Below are 14,356 nucleotides of genomic sequence, written 5' to 3' on the forward strand. Positions count from 1 at the left end.
TCCAGCTTAAATTAAAAATGCAGTTTGGTTATTATGTTGATTTGCAATGATTTTGTTTGGATCACATTATCTCATACTTGAACATAATTTGAAGGTGGTTCCCAAAGAGATATACATAGGCATCTAATTCTGCTTCTAAGCACCGTCATGGAGAAAACAGGTGTAGCACAAATGCAGTGTGGAATATCTGCCATCGAACAGTCATTAGAAGCAAGCAAAATCAGAGAAGCATGTCATGAACGCAAATGTTGAAGGACAATCCTTTGGACTCACGCATGGCTTGCTAAGAAAAGGATCATTAGCTCTAAGCACAAACCTGCAGATTGTGCTCTACTTCCTCCAAGGCCCTCCCAACCGTATCCAGGCTGCTTTCAAGTTGGGCACTTTGCTTGGACTTGGCTTCCAGGTCTCTTTTTATTTTAGCTGCCATCTCCTCTAGCTCAGTACGATTCAGGGTAGAAGTTTCCTTGGTCCTCTTGGCTCTCTCAGTAATTTCCCACTGGATTTCTCTTTCCAAGGTCTCTGTTTTTACCATAAGTTCATGGATTTTTTTGGTATACTCCTCCATTGTGGCCCTTAGGCTGTGCACTTTCTCCCGCCGCTCCCTTTCGTGCTCTTTTTCTGACTGTAGCTCATTCTGCCAAAATTCTTCCTCACTCAGCTGGCTCTCATTTTGGTGGATCAGCTGCTCCAGCTGCAAAATCTCATCCTTCTGATAAGAGCCCTGGCTGCATTCCCAGTGCCTGATGTCCATTTCCAAGGCATCACCTTGCATCTCCAGCGTGCAGAGATGCTCCTGTTGGTGTAAGACAGTCTTGAATAGCTCCTCTTTGGAAAGTAATCCCCCTCTGGCTCCATCTCTAACACACATCGGGTCCTTTTTGGGCTGCCTCAGTTTGTTTTTAGCACAGGCATCACTTGAACTCACAGGACCCAAGTTGAAGGTTAAAGATTTTTTGGGTTGCCTGGTTCTAGGTACTTCTGTACTGAGTGGTCTAGGTTTAATAGGCAAGCTAGCCCTGACAAACGTCCTCTCAGGCATCTGGGGGGCACTGTCTGAAGAGGGCCTCTCTATGAGGCTGGGACCAGTACGTTGCAATATAAATTGCACATCCTGGGCATACTGGCCACATTTGGACAGAGACTCTACAGGACATTCATGTGGGAGAAGCTGTCTCTCCTTCTCACGTAGCCTTTGGATGAGAACATAGCGGCCTGTTTGACCTGAGAAAAAAAGAGAGATTATGAGGAAAAGATTCCTTTGTTACAAATACACCAGTAAATTTCCTTTCTCTTATCCAGCTGTATCAGGCTCACATTCCACAGTAATTTTCCTTGCCAACCCACACCCATTACCCCCTGAAGGCAAAAAACTTTGAAGAATGGGGCATGGAGAATGGGGCAACTGATTCCAGAAGAAGCATGGACAGGCCTGTAAATAGTTAAGTAATAAGAAGAATTGCCAATGGTCTTCTATTTTTCTTTGTTATTTGAGTCTATATACCTAATAAGATATCTCCATACAGAACTAAGATTTAGTGTTTTTTTTAACTGGAGGTACCAGTTTTAAAAACAGTTGTGATTTGGGAAGTGAGAATTTGAGAAGTGGCTTATGCATTCATGCAGCAACATTTCTTCAAATTAAGCATGACTTTCACAGAGACCCTCATCTATGTTGATAGCTCATATATTAGTATTACAAAAGCACTTTAGAAAAATGTCACACTGTGCATTACTTTCACCTGTGCTCTACACCAGTGGTTCTTAACCTTTTTGAACGAATCGCCCCCTTGAGCCAATGAGGAAGTTGTCATCGCCCCCCCTCCCCCAACATAACCTCTCAATCACAACATAGGAAATAATTCTTCAGTTTATGCAAACACTTTTTTTGTTTTCTTTAAAATTGTCATCAGGACATATTGATGCAAATAATTTATTTCCAATCTTCCCCATATCTCAACTGTGTGAAAAGTTTTGGTGCCACCCATCACTTTATTCCCAAACTTCATGATATATATATATTTCATTATTATCTTATTTATTCAAGACACTTAAATGTAATGACCACTTTGAAAACAAAATTCACTTGCAAGAAAGTGAAATGCTCAAAAAGAAAAATAGTAATATTTAATGATTGAATTACAAGTAAAATTTAAGACGCAAAAAGAAATATAAAAAAGGTAGAGGCTGCTGCGCAACGTGCATGAAGATAAGCGATGCGTATTCACATATGTATGGCGTTCTGTACTGAAGCTAGCTGGAGGAACATTTGAAAACACAATTCAATCCACTAATAGCGAGCAATCTGATGTTTTTGTACGACAGCTATAAAGCGATTCATTGTACGAAAATGTTTCAAAAGTGTCCCCAAAACTTCTCGCTCCATCGCCCCCATATTGCCCCCTTTTCATTACTTCGCCCCTTTTTGTTCCATCACCCCCCTGAAAAATGAAGTCGCCCCCTGGGGGGCAATATCGCCCAGGTTAAGAACCACTGCTCTACACGGTCACTATAACAAAATGGGCATGCTCTTATCTGCAGCATTTTTGCTCATTTAACAAATATTCTTCACAACATACCACATATTATCCAAAATGTTTCTATCATACTTTCAAGTCTTATTTTTTTCCATATTTAATAAACATCCTGCCAAGTAACACATTTGGATACTTGCTCTATTTTTCATCATTTATATATCACTTCCAACTGTTCACTCCAATTGTGAAAAAAAATTAACTTGGTCTTTGTTACACTAATTTTCAGATATATGCTCCTTGTTCCATCATATAATTTTCTAATATTTGCTGCAAGTCAGTTGGCTTCTCAGTCAACTCTATGGCATACAAGAATACACGTTCATTCACATCCCTGATTCACACACTTCTAACATTGCACAAGCATTTATTTATAAAATTTATTTGTCACCCATATCGTATCTAACGACTCTGGGCGGACAAGCATTCCTTAAATAATAATGCAAAAAAGCATTAAACCAGGGGTCCCCAACCCCTGGTCCGTGGACCGGCACCGGGCCGTGGCATGCCAGAAACTGGGCCGTGCAAACAAGGAAAACCCCATCTGTAGGATGCAGACTGTACATGAAACTACACCCCCTCGGGTCCACAGAAAAACCTCTCTCCCCGGAACTGGTCCCTGGTGCCCAAAAGGTTGGGAACCCTGCATTAAACAACCAAGGGACATTATACCCACTTGTCTTACACTGCTCAGAGTTAACCATTCAGGGAGTTTTCCATTTATTTTTTGTGTGTGCTTTGTTTTCATCATACACGGCTCTTAATATACCGAACAATCAACCTCTGATTCCATATTCATGCAAAACATTCATTTTATTGTACACTTTCATTCGATCAACAAACTTTCAATAAACTTCCTCTCTCACACTCATGCTTTTCTTGACGACCTTCCAAAGAGCAAAATCTGTTCTTGCATGGGATATAGCCATACAGCCCTTCTCAAATTTTGCTCGTTGTCAATTTCACATACTCTTTTGGTTAGAATTCTGCCAAACACTTTCCCAAGCATGCTTAACACACTAATCCTTCTGTAATTTTTGCATTTTTTTCTTCCTATCTTCTCTTTGTATGGGGGAACAATAAAAGCATTCTAGCAATTGTTAAGGCAAATATAGGTTTCAAAATATTAATCAAATCGCACAGCCACTCTACAAGCATATCACATTCATATTTTAACATTTTTCCACTTACACCATCTCCACTGCAACTTTGTAAATTTTCAACATTTTCATCTTTTTCATTATTTTTTCATGGAGTTCTCTATTTAATCTTACCCTTTCTTTGCTGACTATATGCTCTTTCCTATCTCTTCACTTTCCTCTACATACCTATAATCCAGTATCTTTCTCTCATGCTAATTTATAGCAGCAACTGTTCTCTTATGTAGATTTTTTTATCATCCACGGTTTTTTTTTTACTTCATTCCACTCTGTGTCTTTTCCATACACTTTCTTGGAATTAACTTTTTACATTGGATTCTGTCATTTGATTCTCTTCACTCTCTCCAAGCAGCTTCCATGTGCCTCTTTATTACAGGTAGTCCTGGCTTAACAAAGTTAATTGGGACTAGAAACCTCACTGTTAAGTGACATGGTTGCAAGTCGAAAAATCATCTAATGATGCTACTTAGTGACAGCAGTTCTGGCAGCTGACATCATAAAACAAGGGCCATATAAGTCATTAAGCAAGGACCTCAAATGACTGCAGCTTTCAACTTCCTGCCAGCTTCCCCATTGACTTTGCTTCTGAGAAGCTGGCAGGGAATGTTGCAAATCACGATGATGTGACTGTGGGGATGCTGTGCTGTCCATAAGTACAAGATTCTGGTCATAACTACTATTTGCTCAGTGCTATCATAAGTTGGAACTGTCAGCAAACAAGAAGTTCACCTGTACTTCCACTCAACACTTAATCTATACTTTCCTTAATAGAGTCCATTTTTTCTTTCTGTAGTCATTCTATAACAGTATTTGCACTCAAGTTTCCTTTCCTTTTATGCCCATTCCCCTCCCCCTATCTTCTTCTGACTGTATGAATAGCAACCTGTCCCAAATTCAACAGCCTCTCATCACCTTCTCTCAACATTTCATTATAATCAACCAATTCCATCTTGCTTCCAGATTCTTTCCTTTACTGTATGAATACATGAAAGGACATATGTTTAAACCATGTGTTTAAAACAAACAGCCCTTCTTCCAAACAGTTATTCATAATCATTCCCATTCATTCTTGGTCACTTCCCCCCCCCCACTTGTACTCTTCTCTCATTTCCAGGCTTCCATTCATGCCATTTAACAAAAAAAAACCCACCCCACCCTACCTCAACTGCATTCATTCAAAATGTTGCATTCCCCAACTTCAACTTTAATTTGTAACGTAACATAAAAACTATTACCATCCCATGAATCCCTACCTGTATATTTACCCAAACCAATCTAGACAAGTCATATATATTGTACTTTCTGATACTGAATTTTGCCCTTTCATTCATAATTAAATTTACATTTTCTTATTTACATGCATTTATTCATCAATTCCATTTCACAAGATCAGAATAACATCATGCAGATCTATTCCGTCCCTTTTTAATTTCAATTTAAAAATCATTTGTGGATTCAGGTTTTTTTATCTTAAATTTCTTTCACATTCCAAGTTTTAATCATCTCTATATCAGTCATTGCATACTGACCAGTTTTCTTGGTTTTGATATAATGCTTTTTAGTAAGATAAAGGAGTGTAGTCTAGGTGACCAGCTTTTGTTATAGCCATACCACGTGCAGTGTTCCATGCTTATATCCTGAACAGTACTAATCAGTTCTGGCATATTTTGGCCAGCATGTTATGAACACAACCAAAGTCCAGTTTTACCCTATACCTGGCATGATCACCCCGTACAATGCAAAGCAGAATTCTAATCTAGAGACTATCTTGTAAGCGAACATAATGTTTTCCCCTTTGATTTTTTTTCCTGCTGCCAAGTTCACTACTTTTCCCATATGGTCACACAAGTGCAGCAATGTAAGGAAGGTGCAGATTTCACAGCATAAAAGGATATTCTTAGTTTGTGAAAACAAACCTTTATTAGTAAAATCTGTTAAAGATGGAGCAGATGAACAATTACTATACCATATATTTAAAATAATTTTGCAAAGAATATTTAAAAGAATATTTAAAATAATTTTGCAAAGCTCGGCAATAATAATTTTGAACAGTGTTTTTCAACTTTGGGAACATTAAAATGTGTGGACTTCAACTCCCAGAATTCCACCATGATAATTGTGGGAGCAGGAATTCATGTCTTAAATTTGCCAAGGTTGAAAAATGTTGCTTTAGAACAGCGGTTCCCAACTGTGGGTGCTCTCACCCCCTGGGGTTGTGAGATGATATTCCAGGGGGTGCGAAAACTTGGGTTTTCAAAATTATAGTGAATATGCATAATTCGTTGCTGTTATTTTGAACTTTTGTAAGGGGTGTGAGAATGTATCAGAAGCATTCTAGAGGTGCGGGGTATAGAAAAAGTTGGGAGCTGCTGCTTTAGAAGAAAGAAACGTCGACAGACATTGTGAAAAAACCTCTGATCATTCAAGTTGTTGTATTTGTGCAACTGCCAATTGTTTACATAAACAATTTCCTCTTGGATATCACATGAATACAGCACTATTTTGCTAATCAGTTTTTAAAAAAGAATTTTGGACAGGAGATTAATCTGCAATTCTATATACACTTACCTTGGAAGTAAATCCCCTCAGTAATAGATGTTTCTCAGGACTGGACTGCATAAATCCTTTTAGACATCATGAATATAAAAACTACTTACCAATGGCCCGTGCCAGTGCTATGACAACTTCCTGACATGTTGTCTGATCTGAAACGCCGCATACAACCCGCTGGACTCCATCTACCCAGACTTTCAACTCCATCACAAAAGGATTAAACTTTCTGGATCATTTCTGTGATTTGTTCCTACAACAACAATTAAAAACACCAACAGAAATGTAAGCACAGTATGTTGTTTGATTTCGTTTACGTGTAAGCAATATGGAACAAGGAAACATAGAAGCAACACTTTGGAATGCTTGAATGTGGCTTCTTTCCACACGTCACATATCCAGCTCTCTTGCTCTAATAGTAGTTTTAGGTAGAGCACTAGCAAAAGTTCAAATGAAAGAATTAGTCATAAGCACACAAAGCTTTTCAGTTTCACTGTTTCATAGATCCACTACTCCAAAATGTTACATAATATAAATATGAATGTTCAATACTCTAAATAAGCCAGCAACATCTGACTTGAATCTTTAGAAATCAATCCAATTACGTTACTAACTACAATTATGCCATTTTTGCTTGTGCTTGATTTCTCAAAAACTGTACTGGGGCCTTAAGTCAATTGAAAAGTAACAGGACTGTACAATATAGTTCTATTTTTTAAACCATTAGCTCATTGCAATAATGAGCATTATATGTTACCTACATGCCACCCATAAGCATGAAAGCGCTGAAATGAAATAAATTGCTCAATTTAAGAGCTTTAGTAAGCTATGGAGGTGTAGTCAACTAAACATACATGGATATATAGTGGATTTAACTTTTATTTATTATTGATTAGCCTACATGTAAGCTAACTAGAACTAGGGAGAAATTTCCTGACAATTAGAACAATTAATCAGTAGAAGAACCTGCCTCCAGAAGTTGTGAATGCTCCAACACTGGAAGTTTTTAAGAAGAGATTGGACAACCATTTGTCTGAAATGGTATAGGGTTTCCTGCCTGAGAAGGGGGTTGGACTAGATGACCTCCAAGATCCCTTCCAACTTGTATTATTATTATTATTATTATTACACATATAATACAGCATATAAACACTGAAGTCACAGACCTAGAATATGCCAGGCAACGCAAATGCATCTGCATTAGGCTACATGCTATTAATTGCCAGAAATATGTCACTTCCATTCTCTTTAAACATCGAGTAAAATGGCTTCATCCCTAGCAATAATTCTGTGCTTTTCATATGTATTTAAAGCCTTGGAAGAAAGATGGGTAATTTGTTTTTTTTAATACTGGGTTGGGCTGGAGAGTGAAACAGATCCATTCTAACATGAAACTTATAAAGAGCTAAAATTATTGCAAAGCAGTCCAAAAAGCATTTCTGTGCTTTCTCCATTTCTTTCTTTCATTTTTAATTACAAATAAATGGCTAAGTCTTCTGGTACCTCAAATAACAAAAGCAAACATTGCATAGATATGATTTTGAATAATGCAAATATGGTATGAATGAATCAACCATCAAAACTGAAAATAATGAAGACTTGATTACCAACTTGTTGGAATTGAGTCCTGACTAAAAAGACAATACTACACCTAAAAATCCTTCTCCCAACTAGAATAACATGAAACAAATACATAACCTGAAAAAGGAGAAAACAAACAAAACAAAAACAATACCAATGACTTAATAGCTGGACATCAATACCCCAATCAACAACTAAAAAGCCACACACCATCAGACATCATATAAATACCGCACAGAGAACAGCCCAAAGCACACACTCTGCTAGAAAGGTTCCCTATGGATGGGCTCCAGCACGGGTCCGAAAGCTTGGAAGACTAAACCTGTGGTCCCGGTCACCAACCCAGATTGGGTCCTGCAACATTATCCTGGGACACGTATACTTGTTTTCATTCGTAAAACAAAAACAAAACAAATACATACACACTATGGCTGCAACATGTTGAAAATACTTTTCTATGAAGTTTTATTTATATATCTCAGCTTTTTCTCACCTACTTCAATAACCAGGTTTTTAGCACTGGGTCTTAACTTTGTCAATAAAAGGAACAATTTTTTGCTCTAGACAAAAGGAAGCCAGCCAAACATAATCCTCCTTTAAGGATTTTCAGAGTCTAAGAACAAATAAATGTAATTAGGTGTACATATTTGTGGTATGTATAGAGAGGAAAAAAGGAAATATTGGTGTACAATAGATTTTAAATTTGAAACATCTCAAAATACTCCACTTTGAATTTAAAATGCTCTGTTCTGAATTCAAAACAGCTATTGTGATGTTGCCAGAAGTATTTTGATATTACTGATATTCCTGGAGGTTGGATACAAATAAAATTAGAATGAACTAATAACTGAAAGATAAAGTTAATTCATCAGAAAATCTTGTTCTATGACTTCAAGACTTCCAAAAATACATTTTTAAAAGGATGTTTGTCAATTTTTTATGTTGGCAATGCGAAAAATTCAAAGGTTCTCTGACTTATGATCTGATCTGTTCTATCCTGGTTCTTTTTTGATTTCAGGTCATCACTTCTGTAAATACAGCTATGGCAAAAAAAATTCTTAATGTTTAAAGATGTAAAGGTCATGCTTCAAAATTACATACTTTCTCTTCTTTTTTTTGCACTTTTATGTTGCTTTTTGTCTTTGTCTTGCTTATTTTTTATTCATGTTTTCAATATTTAATAAATTATACCTGAAAAACCTACCTATCATAAACTAAGATAACAAAGTGAAATGTTCTTAATTACTTTGAACTGAGAGGTTATTTTCTACTGTCACTTAAAAAAATGTAAATTTTATCTGTACTATGTTGCAAAACATTATAAAGTTGCATCTTACAAAATTTAATAATTTGTCAGAGCTCTAAGCTGAATCTCTAGTACATTCCTCCAGTACTGGAAAAAATATTAATTCACAAATTTGTGGTCATTTTTCCAGTCATGTCATATTGATAAATATGACTGCTCTGTGTTAACAGTACAGTTCAATGTAATTATAAAAACTACTGTATTTTAAACATGATAAAAGAACAATGATTTAGGTTTTTCAGGAGGTTTTGTATAAATGTCAAGGGATCAAGCAAATTAGGAGAGCAACCACATAACCTTCACTTGTAAAACTTTCTAGGAAAAATAAACTTTTATAATTTTTGAAAGACCAAAAGCTTAGCAAATTGTCCAGCCTAACCCTTATTCCTATCAGCATGTGGTGGGAATGCTAACATGAAAACATTTTCTATTTATTACAAGCTGAAATTGTCCTGGAGCTGAATGATATAAATGTTGTCTGCAGCTGCAAAAGGGATTGACATCAATGGTGCCCAGAGCATAGCACCTGTTAAGAAATTGATATTAAATTAAAAAGTGGCTCTCTGGGGCTGGAGATTAGAAGAATCTCAGCAGATGGTAGTACTTGGCTATCCTGTCCAGGTTTGAAAATGAAGAGGATTGAGACTACTGTATATTTAGATGGAAGATTATGAGGGAATTCATGACTGTAGGCAAGACTGGAAACTTGAAAAACATCCCTGTAGCTAGTTATGGAACATGACTCCTGAACTGTGAGGAGTCAAATTCAACTTAAATGATCTGGATATAATCATAACACATCTGACTTGCTAATTTTTTTACTTTTCATTTACAGATGAAGTCTACGTATTTACTTCTTGAGAGAGATAAAAATACAATCGGGGAGGTGGTGGAAGAAGAGGAGTACTGTGTATATAAATAGCAGGAATATGCAGGTGTTTTTAGCATCCAGTCCAATACACAGTGTGTGTGTGTGTCTAGAATATATACCACTATGCAATTATGGCCTTTTGTGCTTCTATCCATCCAAATAAATATAGTTGTATAGTTACACATTATATTGCAAAATCACTACTCACAAAAGCAACTAATGTTTTAAAAGCAGAGAAGACATAAGCCCGTGGTGGCGAACCTATGGCACGGGTGCCACAGGTGGCACACAGAGCCCTCTCTGTGGACACGCACGCCATCGCCCGAGTCCTAGGCCTTCAGCTGGGTTTTATAAAACCTTTTCACTTTAGGCCTCTGCCGCCATGTGCAAAAAAAAAAATTCAATTAATCTATTTCAACTTCTCAGGGGAAAAAAAAAGATCTCGCAAAGTTGGAATTAATTGATTGAACTTTTTAGTCTGCCGTTACCACCACAGCCACACTCACCCAATGGGCCATGCCCACCCGGCACCCGACGCTACATAAGTAGGTTTTGGGTTGCAATTTTGGCACTTGGTCTCTAAAAGGTTCGCCATCACTGACATAAGCAATTTATCAGACCTGTTCCAAAGGGACCATATATCTCTCTGTCTTCAGAGATTATACAAAAGTCTTTAACTTATTTTTTAAATTAGAGATAGAACTATCAAGGATTTGTACCAGATACAACTATTAGAATCTCTTTCTACTCTGAATTCCTAAATAAACTCAAAAAGCTTGAAGATGTTGTCTCTGCTTTCCTTTTCCACTGTATTCTCTCCCTCCACCCCCGGGTGTTACTCATTCCTTGTCTCTTCCATGCTTAGGAGTGTAGAATGTTCATTTCTTCCATCCAAGTGCGGAAATTATGAGGGAAGAAAATTTCCCTTTCTTTCTTGGCTGGATCTGAAGGGGACTTGTGACTTTTCTAATCCTTTCTCCACTGCCCCTGGCAGCATAGTCATGTAATGCCATCTTCCAGCTCCCCAATCAGATCCATATTCCCTCAGACTTGTTAACAGATGCCAAGGTCAGAACATCTAGCTTGTCAGGAGACATAAGTTGTGAGGATACTGCAGTTGCAACTACTGAAGTAGGAGGAGACATGTACATCCTGTTACTTCCCAGGATCTTTCTGAGTTCTGGGTAATCTTCCAAATGAATGAAATATTTGCCTCTTCTGCACTGGGTCAACAATTTATATAACTTTGAATTCTTTCTACCTCCATCAAAACAGGGAGTGATACAATAGAAGTATTTAAGATGCAAAGATGACATCCCAACATTAGGAGAGTAGAGGAAAACAGGATATATCTTCAGTGTGGGCGGAAGCTACACATAAAACAGGTTCACATCAGTGTGTGTAAATATAAGAAAATATTTGGTACATTTGGCATCCAGGTATGTCCAGGGGAAACGTTCTATAGAAAGATACTTGTAGATTTCAACAGCAATGGGAGGGCCTTCCAGAAATGCCAGTTCCTAAAAACCTAAGTAGGAGCCCTACCATTATCTACATGATCTTCAAAGTGGTGCTAAATGGTCTGAAGTTCTGGAGAAAATGGGAGGATTCTGGGATGGGAAGGAATTGGGAAGCATTAAGTAGCAGTTTCAGGAAATGATTTGATTAAAGATATGAAGTAAATTAATTAGTGAACTCAGCCTCAGTAAACTATTAGGTCAATTGGTATTTAACCTAGCAATGCAAGTAGCGTTTGTCCTCTCTGTTTACCATCCCACTGTGCATGATGGGCACAGAATAGGTGACATTGTACATCCAAGAGATGACAGAGAGATTTCCAACAGCGTGCTGCAAAGCGTGTGAGCCTCTATCAAAAATCAGATGATTAGGCAAGCTAAGTTTCTGGAAAACCTATCAAACAAATAGATAAGCTGTCTCAGAAGCACAGGGGAAGCTACAATACAGAATCAAATGGGCCAGGCCAGGCACTGCTAAATCATCCAGGCTCTAGACACATGACAGTCCAGTAATAAAAGTTTAAGGAAAATGTGTCCCAAGGTCCCTGATGAGATGAATTTGAGAAAGATGGAGCCACTTAAGATGCCCTAAATACCAACCAATAGGGAATGGCCCAGAATTACCCTTTGGTAAGATGGGCAGCCAATAAATTTGATAAAAACAAACAAACAAACCTAGCAATCAGGCACCTCAGGCTTGCATGCAACTGGAGGCAGCATGAGCACCTGGATCTAGGATCTCCTCATAGCCCTCTTCAATTAATACTGAATGAACTTCAGTGAGTTGAAATACAATCTATCAAGATTTATAACAGCCTAATAAAGAAAAGAAAAAACAAAACCCTACTCCTTGGAACCTGGACCAGCTGATGACTCTTATTTGGATTTCTGGACTGGGATATGACTGCCCACTTTGGACTCTGACTCTTTGGAACTCAACGGTGGGTAAGCTCCCCAAAGATTTGGAAATTTGCTCCTATATATACACACACGAATGCCTTGCCTGCTAAATCTTAAGTAACACTTCTTTCAAACTACTATTTGGTGTTTCTGCACACGTGGCCTGGGAGAGGACAGAGGAGAGGAGAGCCAACATCAATCCAGTTGGTTTGTGGGTAAGAGGCATGGTGTGGTAGAAAGAAGAATATCACTTTAACCAAGACCACAGTAAGACATGGAAAACAAGATGCTTCATTTTAAATTTCCAAAATGTCCAGCTGGCTAGCTGTCAAGGAAGAGATGAAATTTCTTCCATCAGAGGAGGGATATATAGTTGTTTCTTTTGATGCAGTTCTCTTTTGTTCCCAACAGAAGAGGATGGGGAAGATGCAGGACTTCTGAAGTTCATTTATTTGAGCTGGCACAAATGGTCTCATTGATGCTGAGTATAGATTAGATGTTAGAGAAGAAATGTCGCCTCCAGCTCTAAGCATCTCACATGGGCAGGGGTGGGATGGAACACAACATTTGGGGAAGTTTATAGGACAAGAAATATGAACTTAGGTGACAAAACATTAATCTATTCTGGAACTAGAAATGTGAAATATAGAAAAAGAAAAAAGGAAAAAGAATTGTGCTTGTTGAACTTGCTAGTTAACTGGTCCACATCTCAAGTGCCCAATAAGGCATTGGTGACTTGATTCATGAACAACAGGTTTGCAAGAGGATCTATGGATAGTTGCTTAATCTCAGGCTATTCTCTTGTAGTAATGGGAGCAGTGATCTGACAACCTGCTCTTCATTTCACCAACAACAATCAGACTTTCTCACTTTGCAGACTAGACATGTTTAGATGAATTTATTGCATAGAATTAGGAAGCCTTGCAATACAAGAAATGTTCAAACTAAAATAACAAAAAAAAACCCCATTCTTTTTTTTTATAGTTTCAAGTTTAGTTCCAAGGTTTGAACTTGTGTATTCTTCCCATTTTTCTGAGGCAACAACTGTGTCACTACTCATTTCGTGGTTTTGAAGGTTTCTGTGATCTGGTCCACATTCAGAAAATGACTTACTTTGGCAGCAGAATCAGAAACTTTCACCTTACTAGCCTCTATCTTTAATGTACAAGAATCGTTGGATTAAAACTTTTATAGGTTATGATTACTGAAAATGTGGGTGGTAGCTGACTGATCACTGAAATTATTTTATCTGGAACCTTCAAGCTATTAAGCAAGAAGTGAAACAGAAAAATATAAGCTCACTTTGCTTCACTCTATAAGCACAGCAATGGAAGTCTAGTAAAAATTATATTTTCATCACTGTGTGCTAATCTATAATCCAAGCCTCCATTACATCTTCACACTGGTACTATAATTAATGTAACCCATGATTCACTTAATTTTAAGAAAAGATAACATTATAAGGGTGAAAAACCCAGCCTTCTACAAATCAGTATTAATGGAAGATAAGAAGCTCTCTTTGGATGTGTACCTATCTAGTATTTACTGTTGCTCCTTATGATAATTATGCCTTCTAGGTCCTTCACAAAGTCAAATCTCAATCTAATTTCAGTATCTGATTTATAAACATGAAGAAAATTGTGCATGTATTGAATTACCAACAACAAAAAGTAGATCGAGAAAGGGAAGGAAGGAAGGAAGACAGCAAAGCAAGGCAAGGTAATGTTTAATCAGATCGACAACTACTGATAGGAATCTACGGTATATAAATTCAGATTGAGCCCCCACACAAACCACAATGCCCTCCAAGAGAATGAAAATACTGCCATTTCTTAGATGGGAAAGCCAAAATAAGAAGTCAATGACAAACCATCTCTATATTATGTCCAAGAAACAATGTCTATATAGTTGAGCTCAGGTTGAAGGGATCTTCACTA

The 14,356-nt window shown here is 37.5% G+C and overlaps 1 protein-coding gene across 4 annotated transcripts in view; it reads right to left on the reverse strand.

The window, feature by feature from the left end:
* RASSF7 (Ras association domain family member 7) overlaps positions 1-14,356 on the reverse strand; it is a 101,847-nt gene that overhangs the window by 10,979 nt on the left and 76,512 nt on the right. For all 4 annotated transcript variants that reach the window (XM_039322118.1, XM_039322121.1, XM_039322117.1 and 1 more), the window contains exons 2-3: positions 6,352-6,497; positions 317-1,224 (exon numbers count right to left, since the gene is read on the reverse strand). In XM_039322118.1, coding sequence (XP_039178052.1) covers positions 317-1,224; positions 6,352-6,454 — 1,011 coding nt within the window. In that variant the 5' untranslated portion in view covers positions 6,455-6,497. The remainder of the gene's footprint in view (positions 1-316; positions 1,225-6,351; positions 6,498-14,356) is intronic.

The sequence above is a fragment of the Crotalus tigris genome, unplaced genomic scaffold, assembly GCF_016545835.1.
Source record: "Crotalus tigris isolate CLP2741 ecotype Arizona unplaced genomic scaffold, ASM1654583v1 scf7180000023830.6690815, whole genome shotgun sequence".
Taxonomy (NCBI): Eukaryota; Metazoa; Chordata; class Lepidosauria; order Squamata; family Viperidae; genus Crotalus; species Crotalus tigris.